At 30.9% G+C, this 27,312-nt stretch overlaps 2 protein-coding genes across 3 annotated transcripts; one reads left to right on the top strand and one right to left on the bottom strand.

Moving 5' to 3' along the window:
* Positions 1-28: 28 nt before the first annotated feature.
* Positions 29-18,864, bottom strand: LOC130805865 (ABC transporter G family member 1-like). 2 transcript variants are annotated; one of them, XM_057670678.1, is made up of 8 exons: positions 18,494-18,864; positions 17,212-17,291; positions 9,857-10,321; positions 2,672-2,761; positions 2,463-2,591; positions 2,187-2,381; positions 1,672-1,758; positions 29-895 (listed from the first exon to the last, which is right to left on the bottom strand). In XM_057670678.1, the coding sequence occupies exons 1-8, from the start codon at positions 18,771-18,773 to the stop codon at positions 242-244; spliced, it is 1,980 nt and encodes a 659-aa protein (XP_057526661.1). In that variant the 5' UTR covers positions 18,774-18,864; the 3' UTR covers positions 29-241. The 2 variants fall into 2 exon arrangements, with proteins under 2 accessions (XP_057526661.1, XP_057526662.1); XM_057670679.1 differs by lacking the exon at positions 2,672-2,761.
* LOC130805866 (stigma-specific STIG1-like protein 3) lies at positions 5,764-9,226 on the top strand. Its single transcript, XM_057670680.1, has one exon. The coding sequence runs from the start codon at positions 6,663-6,665 to the stop codon at positions 7,143-7,145; it is 483 nt and encodes a 160-aa protein (XP_057526663.1). The 5' UTR covers positions 5,764-6,662; the 3' UTR covers positions 7,146-9,226.
* Positions 18,865-27,312: the final 8,448 nt, after the last annotated feature.

Genomic DNA, 27,312 nt, shown 5'->3' with positions numbered 1-27,312 from the left:
ACACTTAAATTATTAACTTCATCGCTAATTATGTTTTGTTTAGAATCCATTACATATACATTGGTATGTTAAGCCCTTTATCCTTAAATAATAATTAATACTTTCCCTTTCATGATTATGAGTTTATAACGAAGATAATTCAATTCCTATCACATGTAGAAAATTTGATTTTTCTAGCTTCCTCTTTTATTTGTAGGGATTCTCCTTAATAATCGAATAAAAAACCCTTGAGATATAATGCCTAAGAACAATCAACTTGAACTACTTGCTTAGGCGCTCTTCTTACAAACGATTTAATCAAAGGTTTAATCTTTTCGGAGCTCTTGATGAAGAATAAGAACAATAAACGGTACACAATCACCATACCCACAAGAACAAGAAGATCAACCCATTTGGAATAACCATCTTCAACTTGCCACACATTTTTGAGAATTCTAGTCCCAGATATCATTCTTGCCCCAATTCTATCATTTCGAGGGAATTCTAAACCTTCAAATTCATTCTTAAACAATCCTTGAAATGCATACTTATGAAAGGAAATGTAATAGAAAGGGTAACGCCAAAAAATATTTGGTAAATCATTGGGTAATCTGAAGAATCCTCCACTTAACATCATGATACCTTGAACACCAGCACCAGTAATGATTCCCATAAGAAAATTAGGTACTAAACTTGCTATAATCATCATTAAGCTTTCAATCAATAACATGCAAACAAAAATAAGTAATAAGTAGTATAAAAAGTGTTGGTATTCCCTTTGTAGTTCTGATAGGAAGTAAATGATTGCTCCAGGAATTATGGCAATCATGAGTAAGAATGGGGTGGAAGATAGGGTATTTCCAACCACATAGGAAGTCACACCATAATGTCCATTTAGCCTTTCTCTTTTGAAAACCTAAATTACAACACAATAAATTGTTTAAAGTTACAAATTAAATTTTTATATAAATATAAAGTACAAAGTATTTATGAATAACGATCTAAGATTGGATTTTATCATCATAATTGTTAGAGTATGTAACATATTCTACGGCATTTACCGTTTGCTTAAGTTTTTAGTTGAATTGGTTCTTTGACATAACATCAAAGCCAACATGACAAGAGGTCATGGGTTTGAATTACAACCACTTCTTATTTAAGGAGAAATATTTAGGGCCATTTATGAGGACGGCATGTGTTGCATCCACATTTTAACCCAAAGGACTCTCGTGTGAGGGGGCGTGTTAGAGTATATAACATATTTTAGGGTCTTAACCATCATCTTAAACTTTTGGTTGAGTTGGTTCCTTGAAAATAACAATCCTTGTTATCTCAGTGTAATGTCATATTAGTGGTTCTAAGCATGTGTAATGTGCCCGACCGCACAGATCCCTCAAAATTTAGAAGCCTACGATATTGATTGACATTAATTTACATTGCTTTTTTGCCTTAGTTTAGCTACTTGTTTTTAGGCCTTAAAATTTCAAAAAAAAAACCATCTAAAACAAAAAAAACGTAAAATGTTATAGTGTTTTTTTGCTCCGCCCTCATTCAATGGATTTGTTATATATATGTTTCTTAAAACATTAAAAAAGGGAAAATTTAGCAGATTAAAAGAGTTTACAAGGTTAATTATTCTTTGCCAAGAAATGTAAAGATATCTACTAATTGTTTTATGTCCCCAAAACATACCTTCATATCTTCAATAAATGAAGGAAATCCACCAATTGTCATGAAAGTCAAGTAGGAAGCCACAAACATGATCAAGGACCCTCTTGCCTAAAAGAGAGAAATATCACAATTTCAAACATTTCACAAACTTATTAAGTTAATATGAAGCTTCGGGTGTTTGATTGGGGAAAAAAAATTCTCAAAAAACCTATTTTTCTCGATTTTTTTGTTATTTGCTTTTACCATAATTTAAGAAAGAAATTAAAAACTAAGAACATTACTTTTATTTCATGTCTATTCCATTTTACTATTTTTTTTTTCTACTTAACAATGTTTTTGTTTCTCCCTTCTTAACTTAGTAGTTTTTTTCAATCAAACTAAATAAATAAATAATAATAATAATTATCATTGCATTTTCATAATAAAATATTTTCACTTTTATCAAACACACCGCTTGAATATAAATTTTGTATCAACCTAGCTTGAAAATTAATCAAGCAACATAATGAAAGAATAAAAGGGTGAATATCTCTTACTTGAATAGAGCTATGACTAAATCCTATATTAAAGAAAAGGGTGCCTAGTCCAACACCCAAAATGATGTATATAGCAAGTCGTAGCCAATAATAACCCCAATCACGACACATGTTTATAAAGGATCTTCTTGTAAGAACTTGACATTGTGTAATGAAACTAGCACGTTTTCTTCCTTTCTCTAATCGACTCCCTTTCTGTTAAAATTTAAACCAAAATAAAATAAATATATATAATCTTTGATAATTATTAAATATGAATAAATTGATGATCGTTACCAAGTTGTTGCATATTCCATAAATTACTTCTTGAACTTGCTCATAACTCTCAGAAGACTTGTATGAGTTTACCAAAATGTTGATAACTTCATCAGTTGACTTTCTAGTAGAAAGACCTTGCTCAATGTCCTAGAAAGTGCAAAATTATCAAGTTTATAGGTGATTATTTTAAGTCAAAAAATACAGATGTTGTTGGAAGAATATGTTACATTGTCCTTAAAGTCTTTATTTATCATCTGTAGAAAGTGATCGGAAGGATTTTGCAAAGAAGGGCAAGGAAATCCATTTGTTGAAAAGAACTACAACACAAAGAAAAAAAAATATTATTTGGTAAGATTTATACTATTCTATACATAAAATAAAATGAGGAAAAATTATCTATATATATATATATATATATATATATATATATATATATATATATATATATATATAACTTCTGGTCCTTCTGCTTGAGTATCAGGGCGTGAATTACTAACACATCTACTTGAGTGTTAGAGCGTGAAATTCGATTACTTATTTAATGAATGCAACACATATGATCTTTTTTTGATATATGTACGAGTCTTTTAGGGTGAGGTAAACCAAAACCCCTAACTTAGTGGGAGTCGTCACTCCTCCAATACAATATTGCTCGAGCCACAGGTCAGGTTAAATAACCTTACTGTGTTCGCCGTATTTTACCTGCCGGAAAATACGTCCCACGTTTTTTACATACCGGAAGCATGGTTCGGCATTTCCTTACTATCAAACCTTTTTATTATCATGTTACTGTTTTTATATAAATGCAACATTACAATAACATATAATAGAAATAAATTTATAACAACTTACATATAAATAATCATTTATTATTAAACTAAATCAAAACTTAAATGGGTCTTTAGTATTTATTTATAGATTAATTTTCAATTAGCTTTATTAATTTCTTAATAATAAATTTCTTAAATGTCTATTTATTATAAATGATAAAATAAATAGTTCCATCATAAATAAATACTAAAAATATTTTTAAAAAGACATATTGGGTTTATTATAGATCATAGCCTATTTATCCAAATTTTTAGAAAATATAATTTTCTTTTATTTAATTAATTTCTTAATAGCTTAGTTTTAGATTTAGTACATGAATAATAAATTTCCTTAAGATTAAAATCTACACAAAATATTTTAAAAATTAACTTATTATTAAATGAGTTGGTGTATATTCTTATTCACCAAAATAAAATAATTTTTATTATTGTTTTCACTTTTCTTTCTTTTCGCCTATTATAACAATTTAGATTATTAATTTATTTCTTTAAAATTTAAATATCACAAAATTTCACAAAAATTATTTAAATAAAAAGAAAATGCGGTAACAATAAAATAAATAATTTTTTTCCAGAATTATATATTTTTAACCCAATTTATGTTAATTCAAGACATAGAGTTATTTAGATGATGAATATATAATTTTATTGAATAATAAATTTTGATGGAGAAAAAGTAAAATCATGAACATTAAAACCTATTAAAATAAAGTCGATAAAATATAGGGACCACAACTATTAAAAAAATATTTCAATAACAAAGTTAGTGAGAAACATGTGGAGACTAAAGGTGTTCAATAGGCCGGATAAGGGCCAGGCCGGGCTTAAGTAAATATGGGTTGGGCCGGATAAAGGCCCTTTAAAATTAATATGAGCTTTAAATGGGCCGAGCTTTCAAAGCCCGGCCCGACCCATTTTTACCACTAAAAATAATTTTAGTCCCCATTTATCAATTTATAAAAATTAAATTGAAAAAATATTAATAATTTTATTGACATTGTCAATTATAATATTTAAATTATACATAAATTATGCTATTTACAAAGGCCTGTTTTTGACCCTTATTGAGCCCTTTTATAATCCACTTCATTTTGATTATAGTATAGCCCGCTTTTGGCCTGGCCCATTTTTTGACTTGACCCTTACAAAGCCCTTCTAGAAACGGGCCGAATAAGGGCTCAAATGGGGTTCCAGCCCATTAAACACCCCTAGTGGAGACCATAAGCAACATAAGAATGTGAAAATGATTTTAGTAGAAAATATGTGAGAACCATAAGCATTAGTAAAATATTAAAATGTGGATAAAAAGGGTTAAGTATTTTTAAAATTTGTGATATAAATTGAAAGATTTTTATGTTAATAGCTAATAGAACAACCCAATGGCAAATGGGAATAACGTTAAGAAACAAAGGGAGTAATATATATGGAGAAAGAAGATTCACGTGGACAACTACTGGAACTAAACTATTGGTAGTTTTCACATTATTGTTGTTGTCAGAGTCAACATGATAAAATATTACAAGTTCGAATCTCATTTACCCATCACTTCAAATTAAATATTTATTGCCAAGTATGATAGGGTATGTCTTACATTCATACTTCGCTTTTAGCTTAAAGACATCTGGTGTCAGAGGGTGTGATAAAGGATATAACATACCCTGGTATAAATCTCATTTACCCATGGTGTCAAATTCTATATGACAAAAGGTTTTGAGTTTGAATCTTATTTGACACATCATTTCAAGATGAATATTTATTGCTAGATATGATAAGATATCTATTACATCCACATTTTTAGCCCCAAAAAAAAAGCTATGTGATAGGAAGTAATAGAGTATACAACCTCTCCTGATACGTCAACCATATCTACTTAGTGTCTTTGGTTTAAGTTGGTCCCTTAATGATAATAATATGCATGATATTAGGCCCTTTCATATATGACAAATCTTTGAACTAGAAATATAAATGCATCACATTTCCTTATATTTTTCACTAAGCATTCTACTAAAAAAGAGGACGTGAAAAGATCTTCAGGCCTCAGTTTTGTTTCCTTCAAGGTTCCAACATCATCCTAATACCTCGATTCCTTTACACTTTCATCATGTCCCTCAATGAGGCAAGCTATTGAATGAACTATTAGGTAATCAAAATTACCTTCCTAACAAGTGAAATTAATATAAGGTGTACTTCATGTGATAGTTCAAGTAATTGAATTAAATTAAATAAAAGAAGTATTTAAGTGACGTTGTAGTTAATATAAGGTGCTTTTCATGTGTAGTCCCAAAAATCAATGTTATTTTTAATACTTTTAGTAAAGTTAGAACGATTTTGACAGTAAAACATTGAGAAATAAAACAATAGGATTTTACTATTATATCAAAACACCAACTAAACACAAATAAATATAAATCAAGAATCAAAACTCGACATTATATTGTATGCTCTATCACACCTCTTCATACAAGAGTCTATTTGGATAAAAATGCAAATACAACATAGATCTTCGTCATACCTTTTGCTATCCTTTGTGAAAAGAGGAGTAAACTCCAGATAAAAGTAGTAACTAGTCGCTTAACTCTTGATTGATAAATTTTAAATGATCGTTATTTCTTGCTTAGGTGTTGAAATTGAGCATATAATATATCATTGAAAAGCATTTGAAGTCTAGTTTCCAAAGCCACTAGTTTTTCATGTAATAAAATCCTCTTTAAAAGTTCTTCAATAAAGACAAAATTACTCTACTAAACTCTATAGTCATCAATCATAATAATTATGCTAAAAACGATTAAAACCTCTCAAATCAGCATAAATAACCAAAATGACTAAAGTTACATTATAAAATCTTTCTAAATAAGCATAAAACAACTAACAACAACCATTATAAAAGAGTATATATCAAGAGAGAAACGGTAAATTTACATTTACACTTATCATAAGTTTACTACTTAGCCCCCAATTAATCAATATACTAATCATAATGAATATAACGAGTAAAGGTGAAGCACATGAGGTACTAATAATTAATAACCTTTGACCCAATAAATATTCTTACTTTAATTAATTAATTTAAAGCCCTTGGTTAATCCTATTTTCCCATCCCATGAAGATACACATATATCTTTGAATAGTAGTAACTTCCTAGCTAGTTAAAACAACATAGGAATAAACTACACTCCATGCATTTTCCCTCCTAAAATCTTCCCTACAACCCTTTTTAACCACATTCCTCGCGTCAACTCCTTAGTTTATTCCCTCTTATAAACCCTTCCTCTCCTCAAATTCTCATTCCCACTTTCCCCTCTAACCCTAAAACATCTTAACCAAAACCCAAAAAAATACACATAAAACTAAGCACATTTTCATCCTTTCTATTGATATTTTCCCAAAAATGTCAATAATAATCCAAAAAACAATCAAGGTATTCGCCTTGATCGCAATCACCATAGCAATATCCATTATTGCATTAAGCTCCATTAACATAACCCACCAAAACCATCACGAAACCCTACACCAGCCCACTAGCCCGGTGGTAGTTCTCTCGAAGAGGCCCGTAAGTCGGTTTCTAGCTGAACACAATAAGGATTATCTACACCATGGAAGAAGCTTAAAGCCAGCTGACCATTGTCAGAAGGATTATGAAGTTTGTGACATTATGTATGGAAAGAATTACACATGTTGTGGGAATAAATGCTTTGATCTCAACATTGATAAGAATAATTGTGGAGCTTGCCATAAAAAGTGTAAGTTTACGTATGATTGTTGTAATGGAAAGTGCGTAGACAAAGCTTATGATAAGAGGCATTGTGGGAAATGCAACAATAAGTGCTTAATTGGACAATATTGTGTTTATGGGATGTGTGATTATGCTTAATTAATTATTTAATTAATTAATTGATGGTTTATTCATCCCATTTTCATCCATTATTATTTATGAGGTTTGTGATTTTTATGTATATATATTTATCAAGCAATAAATTAATCACCACTTAATTTGTTAGTGGTGAATCATTTTCTTTTTAGTTTTGAGACAAAGGTATAATTTAATTATAATTACATTATAATTATAATTATACACTCTCCCTTATTTGATTATTATTGTTATTCAAAACGAATAATATTGTTGTATTGATGTTTTGAGTTATAAAAACTAATTGTATTGTGTTGTGTTATAACTAGGGTTTAATTCCCTAGATTCTTGAGGGATTGTATCAAGGTATTTGAGGCTATTGTTTTTTAAAACTTGCGTAATTGAATTGAACATTCTTTTATTAGGGTTTTCAGTATTATGTGACATACTGTGTTGATTACTATAACTATGATTTATAATTATAATGAGACTCGCATCACAAAATTATTCTTGAGCGAATTATTATTTAAACACTTGAAAAAGTATTATTTAAATTAATTAATCTCAGTTCCTCATTGTTCAATATTTCATCTTACATATCTAATATACTTTGAGTAATTAATAGCGTTTGACAATGAAAATTAATCGCTATAATAGTTTATTTGCCTCATAATGAATTTCGCATAGTAAATAAAACTAAAAATACAACTCACATTTCATAATTCAATAATCAATTAACGCACGCACCAACAACATCTGACATGATATTATTTAATTATTTTTATAAATCAGTATAAAATTATCCATCATAGTGATCGTTCATTGACCATTTTTTGATATTTAGCAGTACAAGTAGATGATTCTTCTGGCCTTGTGTGTTGATGCAAAGGGCAAAATCATCTTTAGTTATGCAAGAAAAGGCTTCTAAATTAGTGTAAGCCAAGTTATAAATCTTCCCCAAAAAATAAGGATATTCCACATTATGATTGCTTATTAAATATGCATATATTCATGCACAATCATAAAATATTGACAGTCAATGACGTGATACCCAAGTTTCTTGCGAATTGGAGGAGTAAAAGGCCAAAAAGAAAGCCCAAAATTAAGAAAACAAAATCTTGAATTTTACAGAATTTGTTTCTTGAAAACTAAAAAGTGAGAAGCCATTCACATTAAATTGTCCTGAAATCACATGAACACTTGACCCAACATAATTAATTTGAACAATATTATTGGGCTGTTTCACATGCTATTTATTCACATACTCTAAGAGACTAAGAGTCAATTTAATTAATAAAAAACATTTGTTAGTGATGTTTTAAAGCCAACTATCATAATTATATGCAATCTAATTAACTCTTAATTTTAGTAATATAAATTCTTAGTTATATATTTTTCTTTTTAAGTAAAAATAATTAAAAGGCAAATAAAATATTTGAAATACCAAATTACTTCTAATAAATTTTACTTTTAATTTTTGACTTGAATTGAAAAATATTTTTGACTTGTTTTTCAATATAGTAAAATTTATTATTATGAAAAAATTATTTTGATTGAGCTCACCTTGCTTATTCCCACACTAATAAACTGAACTTTATGACTTGAATTTGCTAGTTTTAGGAAGAACTTTGGGGGTTAAATTTTTTGGTATATATGGATCAAATAAGAAAGATTTTAAAATGAGAAGGATAAGAAAGATTTTTTGTTAGTAACTATATGTACATAAATGGATACTCTGTTATAAATTAATAACATTTTTCAGATATATGACATAGTATTTTTTCTGTGTAAGACAATGACTTTTACATTTAAGTGTTTTTGGCTTGATAGTGACCTAAAACTTTTTTATCTTATCCAAATTAAGGGTGTAAAATGCTTCTTATCTTTCTCATTTTGAACACCCTATTTCATTGAATCACCCCCATATATATGTAGGAATTAGGATGAAATCAGAAGGATTTTAAAATAAGAATGGAAAAAGAAGGATTTTTGTTTAGTCATTATGAATACAAAAAAGGAATACTACGTTATCAATTAAGAATATTTTTCAGATTTATGCCAAATTATAACATAGTGACTTTTACAATTAATTGTTTTTAGCTCGATCATGACTTTAGATTTTTTTTATCTTATTGAAATCAAGAATGTAGAATGCTTCTTGTCCTTCTCATTTTCAACACCCTTCTTATTGGAACCCTTCCCTATCCAATGAAAAAGGGGCTTGAAAATGACAAGGCTAAGAAGCACTCTACATCCTTGATTTTACTAAAATAGAAAATCTAAGGTCACGATTGAGCCAAAAACACATAATTGTAAAAATTACTATGTGACACAGAAAAGATACTATGACATAAATTTGAAAAATGTTCTTAATTTATAATATAATATCTTTTTTTATATATATGGTAACAAAAAAAAAATCTTTCTCATCCTTCTTATTTGATCGTCGTCCATTTTGTTTCGAAGTCTTGTCTTTACTATTTTCATAATAGATTATTTTATTGTATGAGTTTTCAGTGATTCAAGTAGTTACTTATTCAAACTAATTATCAAATATAAATGAGAAATTTTAATTAAAAATATAAAAAATATACAAAGGTTGGATTATTTAAAAATAATTAATAGTATAAACTATTCACAACAGATAGACAATAAGAGAGATTATTCATGACATTTATTTCAAGAAATTAAAAATTATCAGAGTTTATTCAACATTTTTTAAATAAAAAACTCACCTCAATTGCTTGTTGTGCAGGTCCAAAATAAATAGTTTTACCAGCAGAAAGAAGACATAAGTAACCAAATAGGTGAAAAACTTGGGTACTAGGTTGATGAATTGATGTAATAATGGTTCTACCAATGGCTCTTTGATTGCCTGCAATTCGACTCATGACATAAAATGAGGCCGCACTATCAAGACCACTAGTAGGCTCATCAAGGAACAGAAGTTTAGGATGAGTCAGTATCTCAATACAAATACTAAGTCTTCTCTTTTGTCCACCACTTAAACCTTTAACTCCCCAACCTCCAACTCTTGTATGTATTGAATCTTGTAAGCCCATCTCTTTTATGCATTCATCTGCCCTTTTTCTCTTCTCTAATTTTGACATGGATGATGGTAATTGGAGAAGACTTGAGTAGTTCACTATTTCTTTCACTGTTAAAGTTGTCATCAATACATCGTCTTGTGTCACATATGCCTATATTCATGAATCACAGTGGAAAAGTCAAGGTTATAGTCTTTGCTATGCCAAAAAAAAAGAAGTTAAACGGTAAAAAAAAGTGTTTAGTGGATAAATTTTAATATAGTGATGGAAAAGCCGACTTTATAGCCAAAATTAAAAACTTATTATAAATACCCTTTTTGGTTTTTTAATTTGTTTTTTCTCTAATAAATAGTTAACAACTAAAGTTTATCAAGCATGATTCTCCCTAACAACTAACAGCTAAGTTATCAGTCAATATTATCAGCTAGTAGGGTCAAACAAGACAGCAACTTTAGACCAAGGGGGGTTCTGAGCATGTTCAACATGTTCGATCGCATCGGGCTCTGAAAAATTAGGGGTCTCAATATTAAATTACTTAATATATGTTAAATATTGAAAGATACAAAGTTGTTACAAAAATATTATCATTTTTAAAACTGCATAGGACCTTCAAAAAAAATGTCAATTTTTGCTCTGCACCTGCTTTAGACATCGACCATTTGTATTGTGCGACAACAGAAGCAAGATCGATGAACAATAATGAAACAATAAAGAATTTCAAACAAAACAATAAGAAAATGACACTTTGACGTGGTTCACTATCAATGTGATAGCTACGTTCACCAGCACCGAGATCAATAATTTCACTATGATCGCAAAAAATTTACAAGATGAATCACACTCACAAATAACAATGACTCACAAATAACAATGGTTCTCTTGTGATTTGTCTCAATTTGTGAATAATGAACCCTAGTACTAATAAAAGGTGGTATATATATATATATATATATATATATATATATATATATATATATATATATATATATATATATATATGTATGTATATATATATATATATATATATATATATATATATGTATATCTATATATATATGTATGTATATATATATATATATGTATGTATATATATATATATGTATATATATATATATATATATATATGTATATATATATGTATATATGTATATATATATGTATATATATATGTATATATATATATATATATATATATATATATATATATATATATATATATATATATATATATATGTATGTATATATATATATATATGTATGTATATATATATATATATGTATATATATATATATATATATATATATATATATGTATATATATATATATATATATATATATATATATATATATATATATATATATATATGTATATATATATATATATATATATATATATATATATATGTATATATATATATATATATATATATATATATATATATATATATATGTATATATATATATATATATATATATATAATAAAACCAAAATAGAAGAAAACTTGGGCTCCAAGTATCAACAAATAACCGGCTAAGAAAAAAAGAAATTTCTCCACGTGAGAAATAATCGTCACTTGCCAGCCGTGTACAGTTTTGCAAGCCACGACTTGAAAACAAAACGCACTCCGTGCCCCGTGCACCTTCCTTTTGACCCATCTTCTAGATTCATATTCTTCAATGGTGCTTGCTAGTTTGAGTCAACATTAACAACAATCTCCACCTTGACGAAAACTCTTATTCAACAAAAGGATCTCATCAACACATAGTGAATATATCTTAAGCCAAAACCCGATGTAAGACTCATGCATCAGCCATACATCTCGATAAGTCTCTAACCAAGACCTATCCCGACAAGTCTTCAACCAAGACTCATCACATACTCGTCGCCAATTATAACAACTCATAATGCTCCACCTGCATCACAAGCCACGGGCAAGCTCCACCTTAAGGCCAACACGCCTACAACATGAGCTTCCCAACACTGCCCCTCAGGGCCTACTACATGACATAGTAATCAATATTTAGCAAGTCTAAGCAATGTTTAAACTTACTAAATGGAACAGACTTAGTAAAGAAATCAGTTGGATTGTCAGTGGTCGCAATCTTCTTTACCTTTACCCTGTTGTTAGTACGCAAGAACTAATACCTGACATCAATGTGCTTGGTCTGATCATGGTGCACTTGATCTTTAGCTAAGAAAATGGCACTTAGACTATCACAATACAACATAGCAAACTCCTGTGTAATACCCAATCCACTCACAAGGCCTTTTGAGCCATATAGACTCCTTAGTTGCAACTCAGCTTCAGTAGTAGACAACGTAATCGAAGACTGCAATGTAGACTTCCAACTAACCACATAACCACCCAATCCCACATCAGCTACATAATTAGAATCAGTGTATTCAGTTACCAAACACTCCTTACCATTCCCACACACAAGACCAATATCAGTTGTCCCTCTCAAGTAGCAAAAAATCCTTTTCACCCCCTGCCAGTGTTCTCTCCCAGGTTATGCCATGAACCTACTTACAACACTAACAGCGTGCGCAATATCCGGCCTAGTACAGACCATAGCATACATCAAACAACCAACTACGTTGGCATAAGGAACCCTAGACATATATGTCAGCTCCTCCTTAGTTTGAGGTGACATAGACAAAGATAATTTGCAGCTCACATACGTTAGTGTACTTATAGGCTTCAATTTCTCTATCCTAAACCTAGAAACAATCTTTTCAATATAACTTTTCTGAGTCAAGAAAAGCTTACCCCTAGCTCGATCCCTATAGACCTCCGTACACAAAATCTTCTTAGCTGGACCCAAATTTTTCATGTTAAATTCTGAGCTAAGCAACTCCTTAAGTCTAACAACATCAGATTTATTCTTTGTGGCAACAAGCATGCCATCTTCATATAAGAATAGATAAATCATGGAACCATCATCTAGCTTACTATGATACACACAGCAATCATAAGAGAGCCTATCAAAACCATGCAAAACCATAAAAGAATCGAACCTCTTCAACCACTCGCGAGGGGATTGCTTAAGTCAACACAATGACTTTAGCAATCTGTAGGCGTAGTGCTCTTTCCCTGGAATCTCGAATCCCTCAGTTTGCTTCATCAAAATCTCCTCCTTCAAATCACCATGGAGGAAAGCCGTCTTAACATCCAGCTGCTCTAGCTTAAGGTCATAACGTGCTACAATTGACAATAGCACACAAATAGAAGTATGTCGAACCATTGGTGAGAATATCTCCACGAAATCAACCCCTTCTATCTGACTAAAGCCCTTAGCAACTAGTCTAGCCTTAAAACGAATTTTCTCAGATTTAGATGACCCTTCTTTCTTCTTGAAAATCCACTTACACCCTACAAGCTTCCTCCCCTCCGGTACCTTCACAAGTTCCCACACTCTGTTCTTGTGAAGAGATTGCATCTCTTCACCCATTGCAACAAGCCATTGCGCCGACTCACTACAACCAATTTCTTGTTTATACGTGGCAAGTTCATATGACTTTACATCATCAGCTACACTTAATGCATATCCTGTCAAATTCTCAACAAAGCAATTTCTTCCTTTAATCTCTTTAATCAACCTAACAGGCTTCTTGATAACTCGCTTAGGTCGCTCAAAAATGGTGTCAGATTGACTAGATGACCCCTGATTAGACTGCTCCACCTCCTCCCCAGAGTTAGGAAAAGATGGAACAACCTTAGGTTCAGGAGTACCCGGCACTAGAACCTCAACATCATTATCAATAAACTACACTCGAGGTAAATCAGCAATGGATGGCTGATGTACCTCAAGCACCCCATCTGTCTGTAGCAAGTTCTCCTTATCCTTCCCCAAATCAGAAGACTCTGAGCTCTTCTTAGAATACATCATGCTCTCATCGAACGTAACATCCCTACTAAGAATGACCCGACCCTTCAAAGGTGAATAGATCCTAAATTCACACCATCACCGCACTCAACAAAACACCCCACCTTGGCTCGTGGATCCACCTTACCCTTACTAACATGATAATAAGCAACACAACCAAAGATCTTCAAATTAGAGAAACTAGGCATCTTACCACTCCAAATCTCAAACGGGATTTTAAAGTAAATTTCCGAATGAGGACACCTATTGATGATATAACAAGTTCTCATCACAGCTTTACTCCAATACCTCCTCCTAAGCCCTGCATTAGAGAGCATGCATCGAACTCTCTTAAGCAGTGTTTGATTAACCCACTCTGCAACACCATTTTGTTGTGGTGTCATCCTGACGGTATGATGCCGACCAATACCCTCATCTTCACAAAACTGATTAAACTCCTCTTTGCTAAACTCTAGCCCATTGTTTGTTCCTTTGACTTAAGTAATCTAAGCCATGTGTATCGGGACTTGTCATCTACAAATGACACAAAATAGCGGAAACCTCTCGTACCTTCAACCCTAGATGGACCCCAACAATCTAAATGGATATAATCGAGCACACCATCAGTAATATGAGCACACTTGTTGAACTTTGAACTGTGTTTCTTCCCAAACACACAATACTCACAATTCAAGGTTGGCAACCTTGATCCCGGATAGTAGACCCCTCTTAAACAATAGCTGCATCCCCTTCTCCCCTATATGACCAAGCCTCATGTGCCAAATCTTAGTCATCTCCTGGTGAGACACCGATGCACAAACTGTAGAACTAGACAGTCTAACACCCTTAAAGACATAGAGGGTGTTCCTCTTGATACCCTTAAATACCAACTCAGAACCTTTATAAATGGAGAACTCCCTATCCGAAAACACTCCATTGTACCCCAAATAATCCAAGGTACCCAATGAAATCAGATTCTTTCCCAAAACAGGGAGATGTCGCACCCTTGTCAATGTCAACTTTATCCCGTCGCTAGTCCTCAATCTCATGGATCCAATACCCCTAATCTTATATGGTGCATTATTACCTACAATAACCATACCCCCATTGCAAGACTCATACGTATCAAAATAGTCTCGACGCGACTCATATGAAATGAACACCCCGAATCCAGAACCCAATTATCAGAAAGATCTCCAGACTTAGCAGAACTCACTAATGCCAAGTCTTCCTCCGAATTATAGTTCTCCTTCGGTTTTTCCTCAACTATAGCAGCTTGGGACTTGCCCTTCCTCATTGGGCAGTTAGCCCTAAAGTGACCCGGTTCATGGCAATAATAACAGGTCTTTCCCGCAATCTTACTAGATCCCTCATTGCCGCTTCCAGCACCTGACCCAGTATTGTTGCCCTTGTTAACCCCCCCCCCCCCCCCCCCCCCCCCCTTTTTGTTTTTAGATTTTCCGAACTTAACAAACAATCCACTGCCACTCTCCCCGTTATCACTAATAGCTTTCTAACGAAGTTCGCTAGTATAAAGTGTTGCCTTTACTTCTTCTAAGGTCAGTGAGTCCTTACAACAACAAAAGACTCAACAAAATTCTCATAGCTAGACGGTAGAGACACAAGTAAAATCAACGCAACATCCTCATCATCTATCTTAAATCTAAACTACGCAAATCCAGTAAATTAGAGTTAAGTTTCTCCAGATGTTCCCGTAAGGAAGTACCTGACTGCATTCGGAGGCTGAACAACCGCTGCTTCAGCAATAATTTGTTGGTCAGCGACTTAGTCATATACAATAATTCAATTTCAACCATAATTCTGCCGCTGTAGCCTGATCAGCGACCTCCGTGATGATATGATCATCTAAACTTAGCAAAATGGTAGAATGAGCCTTTTCCTCCATTACTACTATTTGCCCGTCAGTAAGTCTGTCTTCCGACCCCATAGTAGTACTGTTTGGAGCCAACGAATGCCAGATTTGTTGCTGTTTCAACAAAGCCTTCATCTTTATTTGCCATAGCCCGAAGCTATTTCTCCCGGTAAATTTCTCAATTCTTTTTGTAGAATCTCCAAACATTGTTTCAATCAAAAAACTCTCCAAGAACTAAAACCTGAGCTCTTGATGCCAATTGTTGTGCGACAGCGAAAGCACGATCGATGAATAATAATGAAATAATAAAGAATTTCAAACAAAACTATAAGAAAATGACACAAGAGATTTAACGTAGTTCACTATCAATGTGATATATATGTCCACCAGCACCGAGATCAAATAATTTCACTATGATTGCATAGAATTTACAAGATTAATCACACTCACAAATAACAATGGATCTGTTGTGATCTCTCTCAATTTGTGAATAATGAACTCTAGTACTAATAATAGGTGGTATATATATAATAAAACCAAAGTAAAAGAAAACTTGGGCTCCAAGTATCCACAAATAACCGACCAAGAAAAAAGGAAATTGCTCCACGTGAGAAATAATCGTCACTCGCGAGCCGCGTACAACTTCGCGAGCCGCGACTTGAAAACAAAACGCACTCCGCGCCCCGCGCACCAGGACAGCAAGGGCTCTGCGCCCCGCTCACTTTCTTTTTGACCCATCTTCTTGATTCGTCTTCTTCAATGGTGCTTGCTAGTTTGAGTCACCATTAACAATAATTTGACAAATATACCCTTGGCTTAACTAAACCATCTAATTAATAGATCATGTTGGATTGACCTATTTAATTAGTTAGGTCAAAAGTCTCAACTCAAACCCTCTTGTTTCGGGCTCAAATCCACTTATTTCGGGTTAGGTTTAGGTTGGGTAGCAAGTTGGTTCTGCTTTTGCTAGGCCTATATATGATCAACTAGAGATTTAACTATTAATTAACTTATGCTACCTTTTGATTGAGTTGATTCCTTAACATTGTATCTTGGAATTGAGTTGGTTTCTTCTAATTTGACATAATTGTTAGGGGATCGAATTTCATCTATCCCTATTTAAGTGGCATGTTTAGCAATATGTATGAAGAGGACGATATTATATCTACAATTCTGGCCCTAAAAAATCTCATATAAGCAACCGTATTAGAGTATATAATTCATTTTAAAACTTCAACCATTATTTTAAGTATTTTAAGTTTCTAATTGAGTGAACTACTTTACGAATAAAGTAAAACTTACCGAGGTACCGTAGGCGAGAGCTTGCTCAGTACCATTAATGAGTATCTGACCACTTTGTTTAGTGTTTAAATCCAATCTACCTACAAGTCATATAGAAAACATTATTCTGATTTATTTTCTATAATTTAAGACTAGCTACAAGTCATATAATAGAAAGTATTAATGAGTATCCTTACGAGAAGATCTTAATAAATAACGGTTATTTATAAGGTTAGTATATCACTTTTATGTGGTATAATGTGATACAGTGAGAGTTTTGTTATTTTAATTTTATCTTTTTTGGTTTTGTTTATTTTAATATTATTTTTTTTTGTCTTTTTTAGTGATTTGCAAATCACGGTTTTTGATTAGGTATCTTTAATTTAAGTCTATCTAGCTATTGCTATTACTAAAACTAAAAATTTCTAATCAATAACCGTGATTTGTAAATCACCACAAAAGACAACAACAACAATAATAAAATAAATAAAATAAAAAAAATAAATTAAAATAACGAAACTCTCATACTATAAAATCTTTCCATATAAGATTGATTTATTTACTTTATAAATAACAGTTATTTACTAAGATTTTCTGTTGATAAAACTATATTTCAGACAAAATTGTATTGCACAACATCTTTACACAGACGGCTGTCAACCTGAAAAATTGGAGTATATACTACATTTATCCTAGGTTTAATTCGTAACGACTTGCCTCCAATTAATCATTTAATTATGTTCTCTCTATTCTGTAACGCCACCTGTATGTTTCAATAGTGCAAAGGTAAATTATGTCCACTTTTCATTATTTGAAATTACATATTATTTATGTCATCAAGCTAAGATCAATTAGAAACGACATCTTTAATAATTATCAATAAGAACTAGCAAGTGTATAAGTTCATTATGTATATCCAACTACATTCAAGACGAGAGCTATTTAATGAAATCGGGACAATATAATGTTATGTTAGTGTTATATACACCTTATCTATTAACATGCATGTTGGTTTTAATGAGCAAAAAGATTAAATAAAAGATAATTCCGTTGAATTTTAATAATTGCTATATTTTTTGTAGCCACTACTTTTCATCAATTGATTTATTTTGTATATATTTCTCCATGTATAATATAGAACATAGTCAAGTGAGTATTTGTTTGATTCGTCTTAACGCATATATATTCATAATACTAACTTTTTAAAATTTTTATCATATGAAATTAAAGATATAAAAGAGTAAAATCGTATATTGAATAGCGTGTATAACAACTATTAAAAACCAGTTCAAGTATATATTACCTGCCAAGGCATCAAGGAGAGTAGATTTGCCGGAACCAGAAGGACCCATAATAGCCAAAACTTGACCCGGACAAGAATAACCAGTAACATTTTCAAGTATAGTTTTAGAAGTCTTAGCTTCCTTATCAGAAACTGTAACACACAATTCCTGCCATGTCAAACATACACCATCTTCTCCAACATTATGATCTCTTATTGCCCAAGGAGTATCTTGTTGGAATTCTATTGAGGCATTATCTACCTCTAAAACTGATATATCATGCTGACCATCAGAAGCCATGTTATTAATAAGAAAGAATACTACGAATATTATTAATATTATTATTATTATGGAAATGTAGCTGTGACTCAATGGTGATGATATATATTAATTGTTGTTTGTTTGGGTACACATTACGCGAGAACATTGGTCCAATATTTATAGTGTTAAAATGGTACTAGGCCGTTCTCATTGCCAGCCACTCAAATTAATTGTCTTTAAGAATTCTTATTTTAACTACTTTTGTTCACTCCAGCTTTAAAATGAGGATGTATATAAGTCACTTTCATATCTTATGGACATACATATTGTCTTTTAGGGTGTGCCAGATAATTGATTGTACAAGGCTATTCTTTTTCTCGTATGTAAAAAAGTTGTTACAAAAAGAAATATGTTAAGTTTATTCATAAAATAAAAATATTTATTATAAATAAAATATAAAATAAAAATTTTACATATAACCCCCAAATTTATTTAGACCGCTCTGATTTATGCACCTAAGTATAGTGAATGTGAATCAATATTTTGTGAATGATACTCAACTCCCTTCGTTTCCTAAATAAGTTTCCACAAGGAATCCTTGTAGAATGTAAGAAAAATAGAATTTTTTCGATTTTAAATATATATTATTTTATTGAATATTAAATTTGATAGAAGAAAATTGAGAAACATAAACATTGAAAATATTTTTAAAAATTAGTGAAAAAAATGTGACCACAACTATTAAAAATATTTTAATAATGTTAGTAAGATATACATGAGAATCATAAATAATATTAAAATGTTAGAATGAAGTTATTGGACGACATATAGGACCATAAGCATTATTAAAATATTAAAATGAAGATTAAGAACTAGGTTAATATTGTCCATAAATTTTAATATAAACAGAAAGATTTTTATAACAACAATAAATAGAACGACCTAAAATTTTCTTATTTAGGCTATACTTTTACTTTTGTTACAATCAACTATATATTCAACTTTATTCCAAATATCCCTTCAAATGTTGTCTGTGAGTATTCTCATTGTGTGAGTATATACTCCTAGCATTTTTAAACACAATAACCTCTTAAAAAATTTTCTAACAAATTGTTTCACACTTGATCTAAAATCATCATAAGATAATCGTATTTTTCATCTTCATCTTTCAAATCACGGAATATCACAGAATATCATCCTCGGTCATTTTCTTGCACAACAATAGTGCTTGAGCTCTTGACATGCCAAGAACTTTCCCTAGTTCTTCACGCAAAACGGATTTGATATTCTTTGGAGCTTCCAATATCGAAACCAACTTCTCAATTTGTGCATTCCTACCCTCGATCATTTTCTCCATCATAATTTCCAAGTTCTTTTGCACAATTTGAATCTCTTTATTTTTGCGCACCTTCTTTTTGGCTTTGTCCTTGGAAGAACCCTCTTCTACATCCCTTTTATTAGTCGCTGACACTTTGCTTGGCACCTCTTCTCCTCCTTTGTTTGACGTTGCTTCTTGGACCTCTTCATCATCCCTGTCAACTGGCATAATAGCTTTTGAACCCGTTGCCGGATCTTTGGAATAAATCAACTCAAGATCGTCATAAAATGGTAAAAGGTTTTCGAAACATGCCTTTTGCATCTTTATGAGTCTGTAATTACAAAAAAAAAACCATAATACAATAAAAAAAACAAATAGTATCAGACAACAATCATGGCCAAATAAAGTCATAACAGAAAATAGCAACAATCATGAAAGTGATATAGCTAAAGTGCAAATTATGAAACGAGAATATTACACTATAATGTAAAACTTTCATTTGTAGTTTGTGAAGAAATGCTATCATTAGGATCATATAATACATCATTTTGGTAATTAGAAATGGGAAAGAAGCAGACATTATACTGAAATTATTCCATAATATCACCAATAAAGAAATAGACATTTGCGAATACCTTAGCCCATTCGTCAAAGTTTTCTATCACCCGTCACCATTTTCTGATTATCATCCCATCCAAAACCACTTCCTTTTTGTTTGATATCATGTAACGCATTGAAGCGTTTAAGATAGCTCAATCTTGAGTCAATATTGGATACTTTAAGCTCAGCTTCAGGCATGCTCGCAGCAATTAACTTCTCCAAGTGCGCCAAATAGCCACTTCTAAAACCACTTTCAGCTTTCCATTTTCCCTCAGCAAACATTTCCATCAACAATTTAACCAAAAGTTGATCTTCTTTGTAAGGTCTTCTTCTTTGAGTATTCTTGTCAACACTTGCTCCACTCTCACTCATTGTAGGTTAATCTACGAAAACTATCAAACCAAGAAGAAAAAGACTAAAATATAAAAACCTAAATAGTAAGCATTTTAATACAAACAACTAAACCCACTAATTAGAATCAATTAAACAGTCAAGTGACGTTTTCTTGTTCGATACACAGTCAAAATAAATAACTAAACCCAAATGAAGTAAAAATTTCATGGCCAAAAGTTACAGCTTACAATTAAACAAACTAAATACGATTTCAATCTTATAATCTAACCATTTAGATCTACAAAACTCTTAAATTGAAATCAAATTTATGTTGCCCTACGAAGCCGCCAATTATCAAACATTTGACGAGCAAGGTTGTCTCTCCAATGAGTCCAAGCAATAGATGTTTCAACCACATCGATATAGTCACCATCACTGTCATCATTCATGAATTGTCTTCCATATTTAGTATCTAACAAAGGCTCAAGTGGATCAAACTTCATTTCTCTACGAATAAGATTGTGGAGAAGACAACATGCAGATATAATATCGGCATGCGTCTCAGCTACATACCAACTAGAATGACGAAGTATTGTCCATCTCATCTTAAACAATCCAAAACATCTTTCTATTACATTTCTCGCAGACGAGTGTTTCATATTGAAATACTCTTGCGATGTTCTTGGTTTGTAACCATGTACCCATTCTTTTAAATGATACTTTTGACCTCTATATGGGGCCAAAAAGCCTTCTCCATTTGTATATCCAGCATCAACTAGATAATTTGTTCCTAAAAATGTCCGGATAAAAAATGCATTATTAATCTAAAGTCAATACTTAAGATGTAGAAATAGGTAGTATCCTCACTACGAGAAACCTTAATTGGATGAGTTCTAGAAAGGACGTCCTTTAGGACTCTACTATCAGCTGCAAAGCCTTCCTAACCAGGTAAAATATAGGTAAACTCCATATCTATCGAACAAGCTGCCAAAACATTCGTTGAAATGTTACCTTTTCTTGTTCAATACCTAGGCTTGTCAACCTCTGGAACTTTCATGTCAATGAATGTACCATCTAAAGCCCCAAGACAATTATACAAGTTACCACAAAAAAGTATCGTTATTAAACAAACTCACATAAAACCTAAACACAAACTGTACAAAACCAAAATCTTTGTACCTTAAACCACTTCCATCTCTCATCATTGCTATTCTCTGGGATAGGTTCAAGAGTTTTTAATAGGATGTTGTGCTATCGCAAAACACACCTCAAAATTTCTCGAAAGTTTCTAGAAATCGTCTCTTTTGATCTTCTCAAACGTCTGACAATTAATCTTTGTTTTTGATCATGACCTAATATGTTTAAGAATATTGCAACCCTATCTTCAACAAAAATATTTTTGACTCCTTTAAACCGCCATGATTTTTAAGCAAATTGCGTAATTTGTAAAAAGTACTCTTATCCATCCTAAGTTGGTCAAAACAACTTAATTCATTTCTAAGAAACTCATTAATATTTTTAATACCCAATGCTAAACTTCTTTTGGCAGAATGAACATTTTTTTTTCGTGGTTTAAGTAATTCAAGGAAAGTCATTAAATAAAAAAAGATAAACTTCATCATAACATCCCTTAGTCTAATAATATAGATAAGTGAAACAATAGTCTTTTGGCGTTTTGAGAGTGGCATACAAGACATAGCTGCATATAAATAAATATTTAGAAAAATGAAAATCAATAAACCAAACAAAATAACAAGTGATAAAAATAAATCAAAGTATTTAAATTATTTAAATAACCAAAATCTCCATTCCGAAGACATCAAAATGTAGAACACTTCAAAGAAAATTCCAATTTTTGTTCAAGTAAAACAGAACAAAAATCAAATATGGCATGATAATGAAGGCGTTGAAGGGACAAAAGATAGAATCATTTCTAACAAAGTAAAATAAATCTCTTTTCTCATCATCCCTTTCCTTTTTTAAGCTCATAAACGAATTAATGTAATACTTGAATTTGACTAAAGTAGGCGTTAAAGTCCTAGCAACAATCAATGTTCGATTATGTTACCAGCTCATTAAAGTCATTCCCTAATTCCTACTATCACGAAACATCTGAAATCACTGCTAACCTAATGCATAGGAACAACAACATTTTGGTCTGTGATTATTTTATTATCCATACATAAAAGATCCATAAATAACATTTTTCATCTTAAAATCAAAATAAACAATTTATAAATTACGTTTTTAATCACAAAGTCAAAATAAAATTATAGATTGATAAGTATTTATCTCAAATATTTACAAATTAATGCAAGGGCAAGATATTAAATGAAGAGGAGGAAGTAGAAATAAGGATCTTCAACAATGGAGTAACAGAAAACAAATTGGAGGAGAGAGAAAAGATTTGTGGGATACAACTATTGGTCAATTTTTGTTATATGTCTTATTTTTCAGTTTTCACGCGTAAAGTATTACACTAGGGGGGATAGTTGAATTGTAATACTCCCATTTTGGGGGTAAATTATTTTGGGCCCATTTATTTACACCTAGTACAGGCCTTATACTATAGTCCAATTAATTACTGGGCTATTTTTTTCCCCCTTTTACTTCCAAAACAGGCGACCCCTAAAGAAATCTAATAATTCATTTATAAAAATGTCATCCGACATCTCAATAGAGTAATAATCGATCAGATACATAACACTTCTAATAAAACAAATTTCTATATAGAAAAGCCACTATCATTATAAAGGAGATCTAACAGTGATCAAGCCTTCCCTCTATCACATCGTTGTTCTCTTTCGAAGGGGTCTTTAGATCGGGTGCGGCTTTGAAATAGTGATAAGTTTGATACTATTGGCTATATTAGCAGAACTTACACACATGATGACATTGTGTGTGTGTGTATATATATATATATATATATATATATATATATATATATATATATCTTTTTTCCATCGAATTGATAAAAAGACTTCAAATTCTCACCACGAGAGAATTTAAAACTCAATATATGGGTATATCGAATTCAATAAATGAATAGAATAAATCTATGTTATAGAAAGAATGAATTTTATTTGTAACTAAAAAGTGAAAAAGCAAAAATAAGAAAGCTAAGATTTATTTTCTACAAGAAAAAAATGAGAGAAATAAAGTTAGGGTTTGTTCCTTTATGAAAAAAGCAATTTTTTTAACGTTTAGGAGTATTAATTTGGTATTAATATAATGATTTAAATACTATTTCTTGTTTTTAATTGTTCCTAATTCCAAAATTTGCATAATAGCCATATTTTATCGGGCAATATTATCTTTTTTCATGTACTTCACCTAAAAGAAACATAATTTTACTCGTTTAATCTCAAATCTCAGTGCAAAATTTTATTTCATAATCATTATCATCATAATCAGTGTATCCCACCCATAGTAAACTATGATCAGAATCTAGGGAGAGAAGGACAGCGGCAACTCATATCCATAAAGGAGAGCACAACCATAGAGTTTCTCGACTCGAGAATGAATAAGAAAAATTTTTACAACGAATCGAACGGCTAAAATAGGACATAGTAGTTAATCATAACTACTTTTTATAATTATAATCATAATATCAATTTTTTATAATTTCACCTTTCTTCAACTAATTAAAAGATATTTGATTTTGAATATTACATTTAATTATAACAATTGTATTTAAAAATCAGAGAAAGTATTTGAAAAACTTAAGTAGGACATAGTAGTTAATGCATTTGTATTATTAAGGACGGCTTAAAATTTAGGTCCACAAAATAAGAAAAATGTTTTACATGAAATGTGCTGAAGTCATGAAATGCTACTAATTAATATCATTTCAACATCGCTCTGACTTGTCAACACATCAAATCGAAAGCAACAATGAAAAGTTTTCATTTAACATGGAGTAATAGAGTATATCTATTTTTTTACGCCATTAAAAAATCAACTAAACTAAAAACTTGATATATGATTGATGTTACGATTGTTATATACTCTGTCATATAATCTTCTCGTAAGAAAGTTTGGTTAAAAGTATGAATGCAAAACATGTCTTTCTCATTCATGATATTAAAAATGTTTTACCTGAATAAAATACTAAGATTTTATGAGTGGGATTTACTGGGTGCGATGATGTGATCATAACTTGAATGAGGTTCCAACTTTCAACTCTTTACTCTTTTATCACAGTGATTTTTTATACCATATCACGCTAATAAATCAACACAATTAACACAATAAAAAATTAAGGTGATGACAAAATTCTAAATACGTTAATATGCTCTCTATCATGCAAGACTGCATTTTATTTAACCGATCCGACTTATTTGTGGTGAACAATTTGTTTTTACTAAATACTCTTTCTTGGATAAATAAGGCCTAAGTTCAAATTAAATAAGTTCTAATAGTTTTAGGTAAGGCCCTAATTGGCGAATTTTTTCATATATATATATATATATATATATATATATATATATATATATATATATTTATTAGGATTAATTAGTAAAAAGGCGGACATATAATATTCTAGATAACAAAGCCCCGTATATAAATGAAAACATATTCAAATTCAAAACTAGAAAAAGGAAAAGAAGAGTACAGCATTTAATAGTATTTCTAGTTAATTTGGTTAAACAAAATTTCAACTGTTTTCAAATCACTTTCATCCTGGTTCCTAGACACATTTACTATAGATTATTAAATACTTGAACAAAAACGCCCCACGTGTATTAGCTAGTTTTGATGCTCACTTTTGTGTTCACACTAAACAACCATCAGATGGCAAGAAGTACGTGATCAATTTTACTTCCATATAAGAGTTCGAATAGAGAGAAATATGAGTGTCATTATTGCATTTAGAGTAAAACTATTTGAATATAATAGCATTAGTTAAAATTAGGGTTGAAATGAAGGATACTAAACACTACAACAATATTCCGCGATATAGGATTTAGTGAACAAATGTCACTAATTTATATTTTTAGTGTAATAATTATTGGTTTTTATATTAAGTTCCACTATAAATTAATTTGGTCACACTTTATTTGGCCTTTAGTGATATATATAAGTGTTACTATATTCTATAGTAATATTTATCAGAAATGTCAATAGATCCTATGTCGCAAAACGTTTTCGTATGATTTGTTATTATGCTGCTAAAGGGTATAATAAATGTCTCTAAATCCACTATATACACCATTAGAAATTTAAAGTTGTAATAATTAAATTAAATGTCACTAAATATATCTCACTAAAAGTATGTTATGTTGTAGTGACATTTAAATAAATAGAAAAAAGAGTGGTAAAAAGTAACTAGATACTAGGAAAATAAAAAATAACTAAAGAAAAAGGAAATTTCACATGGTAACATCCAGTTTTCATAAAATGTCAATGGTAGCACTTTTTAAAGAAAATTTCACATGGTAGCATTTAGTTTACGCACAAACTAATTGTCGTAGCATTTTCCGTTAAGTTCTTATTAAATTCCGTTTAATTCATCAAGATGTAAGTTTTTTCCACATGGTAGCATCCAGTTTTTGTTTAATTCATAATTTTAACTTTAAATTCACCAATTTAATGTTTAATTCACCGTTTTATTCATTAACACCCATAAATGTTGTAATAATTTTGTTTTCATTCAAATTGTTGGCATTATTTAAACATTATTTAAACATAAAAAGTAACCAGATACTAGGAAAATAAAAAGTAACTAAAGAAAACTATTAATAGTATGAAATATGAATCAGGATTCTCCGACTGTTTCTGTCCCTAGTTAGTTCTTAAAGAGGTATCACTACAAAAAACTATTGAATTGGCGACACACATTATCGTCGCCATTTCATAGCTAAATGGTCAAAAAGTTCCCTTGGCGACGGGTTTCGTGGTGGTCGCCTTTTCGTTCGTCGCTAACACCAAAATGGACGCCATATCCTCGCCATTTTTTAAGGAAAAGTTGGCGACCAAGAGGCGACGAGTTGTCCATCGCCAAGAACGTGTCTGACATGGCGACAAGAATCTCCTCGCCAACATTCTTGCCAGACCTGGCGACCAATTAGCGACCAAATGCTCGTCGCCAAAATGGCGACCAAATTCTGATAGCCTTTTCGTCGCCTACTGCTAGCGACAACATTTTATGCTTTTTGGTCGCTGTGTATATATATATATATATATATATATATATATATATATATATATATATATATATGTATATATATATATATATATATATATATATATGTATATATATCTATATATATATATATATATATATATATATATATATATATATATATAAATTATATTTATATATAT

The sequence above is a fragment of the Amaranthus tricolor genome, chromosome 2 (genome assembly GCF_026212465.1).
Source record: "Amaranthus tricolor cultivar Red isolate AtriRed21 chromosome 2, ASM2621246v1, whole genome shotgun sequence".
In the NCBI taxonomy this organism is placed as follows: domain Eukaryota; kingdom Viridiplantae; phylum Streptophyta; class Magnoliopsida; order Caryophyllales; family Amaranthaceae; genus Amaranthus; species Amaranthus tricolor.
Note: the sequence above shows the minus strand (reverse complement) of the source record. Positions and strands in the feature narration are given on the sequence as shown.

Excerpts from the sequence above, each read along its gene's own strand:
- LOC130805865 (XM_057670678.1), bottom strand. The coding sequence starts at position 18,773 with ATGGCTTCTGATGGTCAGCATGATATATCAGTTTTAGAGGTAGATAAT. Across the intron at positions 10,322-17,211 it reads CTCTCGCCTACGGTACCTCG|GCATATGTGACACAAGACGA; the intron begins GTAAGTTTTACT and ends TCATGAATATAG. Across the intron at positions 896-1,671 it reads CATTTATTGAAGATATGAAG|GTTTTCAAAAGAGAAAGGCT; the intron begins GTATGTTTTGGG and ends GTTGTAATTTAG.
- LOC130805866 (XM_057670680.1), top strand. The coding sequence starts at position 6,663 with ATGTCAATAATAATCCAAAAAACAATCAAGGTATTCGCCTTGATCGCA.